Genomic DNA, 10385 nt, shown 5'->3' with positions numbered 1-10385 from the left:
TGTCCCAGGTGGGGCAGCCACCAAGGGCAGTCACAGCTGGTTCAGAACCGAATTTAAACGTAAAGAGTAAACGATGGAAATAGCCAGGGACTAATGCTCGTCCCCATTAAAAATGTTGATGACATGGACGGATTTTGTTCTTTCAATTAATATTTTACTACTATGTTTTTTTGAGGTGATGGGGAGAGGGGGAATATTGAAGAAATCTCTCACTCAGGCAATAATTGAATTGCTGGTCTTAGTTTTTTCTTATTGAAACCTCTAAATCTTTCAATGAAACCGGACATTTTTGGACGCAAAATTTTTCATTCAGTTGAAAAATGCCTTCTCCATCACAAAAAGGCATTAATAGAAAAAAAAAACCCACCCCAAAGGCAAACCAAACCCCTTCCAGCTTGAAATTAGTCACATGGGAATACCAGTTTGGTCTAGTAAGACTCGGTAATAGATTTATTGTAGTGTGCATTGGTTTTGTTTGCATTAGCATATTGTAAAGTGATAAATATCTTGGGTTGGCTATTCTGACTGAGGTTTTCTCTGGGGAACTGGATTCCCTTACATGACAGTGTCATAACTGCCGTATTTATTGGGACCAAGAATTTGTCTAGCTTGGTTTCCAACAGAGGCATGCAGAGAAGAGTAAAAGCTAACTCAAGCATTTACGATACTTACCCTGGGTAGTTTGCCAGCCTCCACGTCTGCTCTGTCACACTGGGGACTGACCTCTTCCTACTGATGTTACTGGAGGCTGTGACAACTGCAATGAAGATCAAAGTGGTCACCTGCACCATGTGATTTACAATGGGGGCATTTTCCCACCAGCGGATCCATCGTATGGGATGTACCTCTTGCCTTCCCTCCTGAAATGCTCTCCTGATTGAACTGGTGGGACCCCCCCCAGTCATTGTGCCAAGAGCTGAGCAAAGCCCAGGAGTTTACAGCCCAGCAGCCAGAGCTCGGCTGGGTTTTCAGAGCCGGTGGGCACCTGGAGCAAAGCACTTGGAAATCAGAGTTCAAGGACTATAATATTTATGGGTACTGTGACTGTGGCTGGGATCTAACAACTATATCCAAAAACATTGGCAAATACTTCTTTTGTCTTGTTTTGTTTTGTCAAGAACTACAGCTGTTCCTGTTGCCATCTCACCTGGAACTAGTACATGAAGAAACTTCATCAGCTTCACTTCATGACATTTAGCAATGCCAGTGCTGTTATTGGACAGATGTACCAGTGGGTGAAATGGAAGCAAATGAGGAAAAAAAAAAAAGTGACCAAAATTTTCCAAATGCTCACAGATATTTGTTTCTAGCAGTGGAGAGATTTTGCAAGTGGCAGGTGTCAGTATTAAGTACTGAATTCTTCATTTTCCCATTGGTCTCACTATAAACAGGGATATTTATTTTCAAAATAGGCATTTTTCATCACTTCTTTTTAGGGTCATGCCTCTGTAAGGCACACAGATGCTGAATTTGGACAGGACCTTTTAGCCATAATATATGAAGCTCCAAAATTTCAGAGGCTTCACTAAGAATATTGTGCAGAAATTGGGATTTTTGCCATTGACTTGATTGGCTCCAAAATTGCACCCTTGCTGCTCCTTGGAAGTCATCTTTGATTTGGAAATCATCTTGATGAATGCTGTGATACATTAGTCTCCAAGGAGATTCCTGCTACTTCATTGTTTTGATGAGGCTGTAAATAACAAAAGAGCCTTACTCATCAAGTGCTCGTCCAGTCTTGGCTCAACTCAGAGTAGTCAGGACTGGGCAACAGCAAAATGTTAATCAAATTCCTTCAAATCTCAACAGAAATGTTGAACAGAGCTTCTCTAAGACTGCAGAAAACTCTCCATGGGAAACTGTCAACATTTCTATTTAAGATATTGTGTCAACATTTGGCATCTGTGAACCAGCTGGTGAAGCGTTTGGAAAAACCAGGAAAATACAATTTATGGATGTTTGGAATACATATCTACATGAGTATATACCCATAAAATTTATACATATTTCTATCTAAAATATACAACCTACCTATATACAAATTTTTCCAGTTGCTAACTATGTGTGTGTGTGTAAATGTGTTTATGTGATATTTATATATGAGAACAGGAAAATTTTCAGCCAGCTCCAGTTTTAAGCCAGCCACTCTGAAGGCAGATTTGTTTGTTTGTTTCTCAACCCCCTTTTTGTCAAATGGAAACGCGTGGCCAGCAGGTTGAGGGAGGGATCCTCCCCTTCGCTCGGCCCTGGTGAGGCCATGGCTGGAGTGCTGTGTCTAGTGCTAGGCTCCCCAGTTTGAGAGAGACAGGGAACTGCTGAGGAGGGCCCAGCAGAGGCTATGAAGATGGTGAGGGGACTGGAGCATCTCCCTGATAAGGAAAGGCTGAGGGAGCTGCGCCTGTTCATCCTGGAGAAGAGAATGAGAGGGGATCTCTTCAATGTCTACAGATAACTTAAGAGCAAGTGTTAAGAGGACGGGGCCAGGCTCTTCTCAGTGGTGCCCAGCGACAGGACAAGGGGCAACGGGCACAAACTGCAGCACAGGAGGTTCCACCTGAGTAAGAGGAAAAACTTCTTTACCCTGGGGGGTGAGAGAGCGCTGGCACAGGCTGCCCAGAGAGGCTGTGGGGTCTCCTTCCCTGGGGACATTCAAAACCCGCCTGGACCTGACTGTGCAACCTGCTCTGGGAGAACCTGCTCTAGGGGGTTGGACCAGGTGAGCTCCAGAGCTCCCTTCCAACCCTGGCCATGCTGTGATTTTGTGACATGGTCTCTGCTAGCTAGGAGCTGGATATCCTGAAAGCTGTTCTGGGTGGGCGCTGGGACAGGACATCACTGTTGGTGCTTTCAGAGTTGCTACCATCAATAACTTCTCTCTCCCACACAAGTGTTGAGGGAGAGAGCTTGGCCCCACAGCCATCTGTGGCAAAAATCCCATTGACTTCAATGAACCTGGATTTCACCCTCCGTCCTTGGAAGAATTTTACAGATATGCAAATAACACACTGTCTATATCCCATAATCAAAGCCTCCCCTTATCGAGTTTATTTACTTTTACACTGCGTGTGATATTAAACTCAAGCTCTTTAAATTCCCGCTTTTATTCTAGGCTCAGTAGAAGGACCCCCCTCTTCTGTTTTCACTGAAATTCATCGAGGTTGGTGGAAGTACCTCACTGAAGGTCCCTCATGTAGACTGCTTCCTACAGTAAATTCAAGGGCATAAGACACCTCACAATTGGCTTTTATAACCTTACGAGAAAAAAAAAGCCTGGCTCAAAAGCTGCTGACTTTTTCTCCAGCGGAGGCTGAGCTGCTAAGAGATTTGTAGCAGCCCCGCTTAGTGAGCCAAGCCCTGCAACTCAAAGGAGGGAAAAGTGTCATAAATCATTGCAAACGAGGCACCGCTATCTAGCTGTACACCCATGGGCCAGCCATCGCTTTTGGAGCCAGCAGCTCACCAGCAAAGATGACATGATCACCACCACGAAGGCAACCTGGAGCCCTGCAATGAATTCAGGTCCCCTGTGTGACCTTGGACAAGGCATGTAGACTCCTTGCCTTCACTTCCCCATCTAGAAGATGGAGCTAGTAGCACCTGATTTGCTCATCATGCTTATTTAAATTATGAACACCTCCAGGCAGAGGCAATCTCTTACAACGTGTCTACACAACGTCTAATAGAAGGCCCTTGTCTCAGCTCAACCTCTAGGTACTACACGAAGGCAAACAGTAGTACTTGGCACACTGCAGATTTCAAACTAGAAATTTAACACCAAATAGTTCTCATTCTCTCCTGCTTTTGGCACTTGGCCCTATTCAAGATGATTTTGTTTTGTTTTGTTTTTTAAGAAGGTACGAGAGCAAATCCCGAGGGCTGTCTGTCTCCGATTCCTATTAAAGTTTACATTACACTCACTGGCAGTTTGTCTCAGGATAAGAGTCCCAGGGTTTCCCCCTCAGATTTTCAAACAGCCATACAGCAGAAAGCAAGAAAGCATGAACTCTATCTGGTGCTGGAGCTGCAGCTGTAATCAGAAGCTTTATGATGAAGTTCAGCTGGAAGAGCAAAGGAGAGGAGAAAAAAAAAACCCCAACACAAAACAAAACAAAACAAAACAAAACAAAACAAGGGAATGCCATCAAAGTCTTTCAAAGACAGAAATTCATTTTACCTTTGTCAATGACTGTGGTTTTCAAGGATAAAGATCAAAGCAATGACCGTGGGCAGAGCTATGACAAATGCCGAGATCAGTCTGTTAAACCCTAGCATTAGTGCTACAGTTAGACTGGTGTCTAGACTAGCAGTGGGTACTCATGCCAGGTTTGGCAAACACGGCAGTGGAGCGCTTGCATCAGAGCTGTAACAAGAAGAGTGAGGCATCCAAATTGCAGAGGGGAGGGAGCAATCAGACTCCAGCAGAGTGGAACTGGAAAAAGGAAGTTTAGGAAAAAAACCCCAACCAACCAAAAAAACCCACCCTGCCACAAAAAAAACATCCCAGATTATTGCCTGAGCTCAGGGAAAGACAGCTGAGAAGACGCATCCCCCCTCCTGGTTTTTGCATTGTGATTAATGTACACAGAAAGCTTAGATAAGTGGGGGAAAGTAATGCCAAATTCTTATCAATACAGATGAGCTGGCTTCATATTCCTCCAGCCCTTTCATGTGGAAATGAGAGTGCATTTGATGAGGCCAAGCCCATGTTTGAAACAGCTCAGCTGGGATGTGCGCGTGGTGAGGGTTCAGGTGCCTGCACAGAGAATCGCTACAGCTGGATGGAAAAGGGGAGACCTTTCCAGAGGGCAGAGGGTGCCTTCAGCTTCCTTGCTTTTTCTGTTCCTCATAGGGAGAACAAAGCCCTTGCTCCGTGGCAGAAATGCATGCTGAGGTCTGAGCTGATGGACTGTGCAAGGAGGCAAGGTGCTTCTGGCTAGTGAGGGGCCCTGGCCCATGGGGTCTCCACGTTCCTCCAGAGAGCTCTTGCATGGACCTTTAAAACTCGGACCCTGTCATGTCCCAGAGGAGGAAGGTGGATAAATAACAGCAGTACACACACGCTTACAGCAGCTCGTGTTAGTACGCTTGGGGCCAGCCCCGCTCCCACCCTGCTGCCCTGGGGCACGTGCTTGCTCCAAGGCTGCAGGCCTGGATGGAGGAGAGAGGAGCAATGGCATCACTCTGTGTGTGGCACCCTGTACCAAGTCTGGGGCTCTCCTGGCTTGAGAATGCCACACAGAACTGATACAGGGATAAACTAGAAAAATTGATGGTCAGCCACCATTACTGGAGCATCTCAAAACTCCCCAGATACTTGAAACCAACCATTTCTCATCACAGTTACATTGGCTTCCACCAGTCGCGATGAGTTCAAAAGAAGCTGTGAACTTATGTGGGCAAATGTGATCTCCAGTGGATGAAGATAGACAGGAGGAAATATTTTCATAGACCCAGCTGGTTTCAGCTGTGCTTCACTCAGGGGCTTGCATTGCTCCTTGTCAGGAATATGGCATAGTACTTGCTAGAAACAATTAGCTAAGACTTATAGTGGTCATACGCTATTCTCAGCTTTGCTACTGACTCACCTGCACAGCCTCGGGCGAGTTGCTTGCATATTTGTGCCTTAGTTTACCCATTGGTAATAGCAGAGATAGTAACAGTCTCACAGAGTAGTGTGAGAATTAGTTAATTAATATTTGGAAAACAGTTTGTGCCTTGACGTCTTTGTGCCTTTGTTTACCCATCAGTAATATCAGAGATAGTAACTGTCTCATGGAGAGGTACAAGGATTAATTAATTATTTGAAAAGCAGATTGAGATCCTTGGATGAAAGATGCTATGTGAGTAAAACATATCATTAAAAACATCTCCCTGTCCTCTGTGAAGTTAAAATAAAGCTGGAGCTTCTTAGTCATTCAAATAATTAAACCATAAATACTGTTTATTTTAATCTTCTCTTTAAAAAAATAATCTAATCTACGCAGTGATACCAGCCAAAGAATGAAAAATGTTTCAAATTCAGGACACCTATCAATTTGAGGAGCTTGATTCTTAATTGCTTTTTGATTTCTATCAATGGAAAGTGAGAGCAATTGTATTCACAAATGCCTGCAAAAGCACAGGGCAGCTGGGCGGACACCCACAGTTCCTCTGCAGGGTTTCAGCCTGCATATTCACATGGATCCAGCAGCTGTACACCGCACCGCACAGGGCTTCTCACACTAGCCAAGCAGATGATCCTATTTGACTTGTTAACCACCAGGGAGGTGTAGACTAGCCTGTCTTAAAGGCATGTCAAAGCCAGCCTCCCCCCCCGCAAACCGTGGGTGCAGTGAAGCAGGGTGGCACGAGCAACTTCTCCTCCCAGGAATGGTGCCAAAGGGACAATGCAACAAAGCAAAGGCACCAGCCTTGCAGTCAGTCCATCAGCCACTGATCCATTCAGCCTTGCGCATCCTGGGCAGTTTGCATTGCTCATCCCTCCTAAAACTCGGCACTGACTGTGTGCTGCCAGCCAATGCTGCCTTGCTGGCTCTGCCCAGTCCGTGGGGAGAGAAATCCCTGAATGAACTGACTGACACTGGGAAGGAACCGTAGGAGAATTGATGGGAGTCTCTATCTAAAGTCATCTTTTATTCAGAGGCAAACATGCCAAATGCGGAAAGTCCTCTCAGTCACTATCCTAGGGACTTACTGTATGCTGGGGCCAAAAATGTATGCAAGTGGCCCGTGTTTTTATCTTTCTCTCTAGTTTTTGTGCATGTTTTTGTTTTACAAAGCACGTATGTGAAGAAGAGGTTTGCAATATCAAGGTCATGGGTTTTAACTGAATGGGGACTTTTTTAAGCTGTAACTACCTTTGGGAACCTGCTAGCATAACAATCTGCTGTGACGAGCACCCAAACCACCACCCTACGTAAGCCTTCCACTCGCTCAGAGGGCCCTGTTTCAGCTTTCTCATGGCCTCCCACTCCTCCCTGCCCGTGGAAGATCCTGCAGGAATCACCAAGTAACCTGTGTGGGAATGAGGAAAGGATGTAATTGCCTTCCTGAGCTCCAGCGCTTTCATTAGTTAAATGTCCTCCTGTCTCTTCCACGCTAGTCCAGCTTCTACTGAATTTTCATCAGACCAAGAAAGGCCTTTAGGGCCATTTGAAAGTAACCATCAGATAAAAGCAACTGTCATCTTCCTCATGCGGCAGGCAAGGAAGCAGACACAGACTGGTCACACAGGAAGGAGAGGAGGGACCCTGTGACTCAGAGCTTTTGACTCCCAGCCGTCAGCTTGAGACGCCATTCCAGCCAACTATAAAAGCACATGGTTATCTCTGAACTCATGAATAATCCCATTGATTTCAGCCATAAACTTCAGCATCAGGGCCTTAACCACCTGCCTATGCCCGCCACGAGTGGAATAACAGGAGTGCAGGTCTGGTGAGGGCCAAGATCCTCTTGACATAGAGGAAAGCAGCAAATGGTAGTTTCCCTGGTGCAGGTTTCTGTCTAAGAAAACCACCAACGGGGATGAAAAGGTGGCTTTGTCCCTGAGATAAGGGGTCCCTTCTTGGGGATGACGTAGCTCTTGCCCCAGCCCCAGGAGCTCTCTCCATGCTGGACACTAGTGGACTTGGTCAACTCCCTCACAACAGCCCTGCTGGCTGTATGCGGGGGGCTGCTTAGCTGACCACAGTGACAGTGACTTTGGTGGCGATTCCTCAGACAATGTGATCCCAGTCCCCAGGCTTTGCTGGAGGGGACCCAGGTTCCCCTGGGAGGGGAAAGGGGCATTTGCATATATGATGATACCAGCTGTCCTCTCCTGACTGGGAGTTACTGAGTTCTTTAACCCTTTGCTCACGCAGAGTCAGAAGTGACCTGGTTGTGAAGGGATCTCACCCACAAGCAGAGGCGTCCCTCAAAGCTCTGCAACCCAGTGCAGCATACAGTTTACTCCCCCACAGCTGCTTTTGACCTTGCATTTCTAGCAAAGGGCTAAGTGATCAAGGCAAACAAGAAGGAAGCTATGTTCCTGTTGTTGACGAGAGAGTGAGTGAAGCAACCTAAATTATACATGGCGTTGCCTACCAGATGGTCGAAGCGTCTCTCCCTTCTATTATGCAAAGTAATAGTTTCACAAAGTAGAGGGGACCGGAGATACCAGAGCATTCAGGAAACATGTCCCATAGCTGATTGAAAAGCATGTTTTACTTCTAGCTGGTAACATGGGATTTTAGCTGGATGCCTGTCGTTCAACCCTTCTCCAGAGGTGAAAGGTGTCAGCTCTGCCTCTGAGAGGGAGCAGAAAGACTGTGAACCCAGCCGGAACTGGAGCAGTAATTTGTAACAGCAGGGTTTAGGTTTTGCAGACTGTGAAGGAGGTGGAGGTTTACATAAAATAAACCTGGGCAAAGCCCATTTTATTTCTCACTTAGGAGAAGCTTTCAGTTTGGTCCTTTGTAGCTGTGGACACTGACTTGTAATCCCTCAGCTGGAGTAATGGTGGGGGGGTGTGAGCTAAAGGGACTGATCCCTGTTGCCTAGTATGTCCTAAAGTTCTTCCTGGTCTGCATCCATCTGCTGCCTCATGTCATTATGGCATGTCAACATGAAAACTGAAGGTGTGAATGGAAGCCTACTTCTGCTGGCTTTAACTTCCGACAGTTCAGATATCGGTGCAATGCTTCCCTGGGAGTGTAAAGCTCAGGGTGTGCTGAAGCAGTGCTGGACCATATTTGTGGGGCTGAGGCTTCCAGGGGGCCTCCACTGCTGGCTGGCTGGGAGCCCTCCCAATCTCCAGTCTGTCTGCAGCACAGACATACCCATCCTGAGGGTGGGGATGAGATTATTTTCTCCACTTCATGACTGTACAGTTATTTTGCACAATAGTCCTAGTCCATGAGCAGGGCTCCTGAGCACAGCATCAACACCTATTGAGAGCACGTATAGGAACAAAAATTTCTCTGACAAGCCTTGCTAGATTGGCCTCCTTCCTGCCCACTGTGCAAATCCATCGACAGGCGGGAGGCATGGACCTAATTTCACTGATAATGGCATTGATCCATACATAAAATAACCAAGCCACTCATGGCTTTGATTTGTGCGTTTTTTGATCATCTGAAGGTTTTAGAAAGGGTATCACATAGATCTCACACCCACATCTTCTCTCAGATGCAGCTTTCACTGGAAACAGTGCAAGGTATAAAAATATACCAGGCTTCCCTTACGGCTTTTTGACAACTGAGTTTCAACTGATTAAATCTCAGAATAGGAATGGTGGCCCTTGTTCTCACTCAGAGCTGTGGGCTGTCAGCTCTTGGGCTCATTTCTGCAGCAGTTCACTCTGTGATAAGAAGTTCTTTAAGAATCAGTGGCCAACACAGGACCAAACTCAGCCAGCTTTCACTTGGCTGCAGGTTTCACTAGCACAGATGCTGGAGCTTATAATCCACATTTAATTTTCCCTTGTTTCATTTTTCCCTAGGAATGCAAGGGGAAACAAAACCAGGAAAGGACAGAAAGGATGGAGGAGCCCTGCCTGCACCTGGCATACTGCTCGGGGACTCAGCAGTCTGACTCCTGCTCCAAGTCCTTCCTTCAGACCACTGCCTGACCTCAGGTAAATTGCATCACAGCTTCCCCATCACTCAAATCTAGTTAAGTACAGCACTCATTCTATAGCGGTTTCAAACCAACAGGTGACAAGTGTTATCTTGGAACTAGGCACTTGTAATACTGCTTTTTAAGGCATATACTCCAAAATTCAAGGCATGGGTTTCATAACGAAGTGTGGAAAAATCCCAACAAATATTGGCTCAAACCCTCCCTTTCAGGCCACACCCAAAGAGCAAGTGAGACTATAATGGACAAATCCTCCTCTGGCAGTGGGCCGATCAGCCCCAGCGCTGCTCGCCGAGTCCCAGCCTATTTCACACCATGCAAAATCACCGCGGGAAAAGGCTGATGAAGTTCAGACAATTGATGGCACTGTACCTTTGCTCATGACAGTAACGGCAGCCAATTGCTAGCGTCTCGGTGTCTGGCCAAAGCAGATGGCAGACGGCTGTCTGAAGCTGGGACCTGGGAAAATGGGGATAACATCAGGAAAAAACAAAAACATCTTACATACCTACTACTCCCATCTCACCCCGCTCTGGGGAGATGCCTACTTGCCGTGGACTGAGTCAGTGCCTGGTCTTGTGGTCCTCCAGCATCCCATGGAGCTACTGCCTGCTTGCAGACTTGGGGCTGTTGGCACATCTCATCCCATCTGCTGCGTGTGAGGACTTTACAGCCAACGCTGCAGACCAGCAGCTTGGCTATTTCCACCCTCGTCTGGCTGCTGTGGCCTTACCTGCGTGTGTGAACAAACACACAGCCCCCCGGGG

The 10385-nt window shown here is 46.6% G+C and overlaps 1 protein-coding gene and 1 long non-coding RNA gene across 3 annotated transcripts in view; one reads left to right on the top strand and one right to left on the bottom strand.

The window, feature by feature from the left end:
* Positions 1-10385, bottom strand: part of LOC130157343 (uncharacterized) — a 365996-nt gene that overhangs the window by 10402 nt on the left and 345209 nt on the right. The window contains exons 12-14 of the long non-coding RNA XR_008824814.1: positions 10167-10351; positions 9991-10077; positions 673-757 (exon numbers count right to left, since the gene is read on the bottom strand). This is a non-coding gene — a long non-coding RNA (uncharacterized LOC130157343). The remainder of the gene's footprint in view (positions 1-672; positions 758-9990; positions 10078-10166; positions 10352-10385) is intronic.
* Positions 1-10385, top strand: part of BMP2 (bone morphogenetic protein 2) — an 85936-nt gene that overhangs the window by 66005 nt on the left and 9546 nt on the right. For both annotated transcript variants that reach the window (XM_056356756.1, XM_056356757.1), the window contains exon 4: positions 9482-9616. In XM_056356756.1, the coding sequence (XP_056212731.1) occupies positions 9482-9616 (135 nt within the window). The remainder of the gene's footprint in view (positions 1-9481; positions 9617-10385) is intronic.

This window comes from Falco biarmicus, chromosome 12 (assembly GCF_023638135.1).
Source record: "Falco biarmicus isolate bFalBia1 chromosome 12, bFalBia1.pri, whole genome shotgun sequence".
Lineage (NCBI taxonomy): Eukaryota > Metazoa > Chordata > Aves > Falconiformes > Falconidae > Falco > Falco biarmicus.
This window is presented reverse-complemented; position numbering and strand designations above follow the sequence as displayed.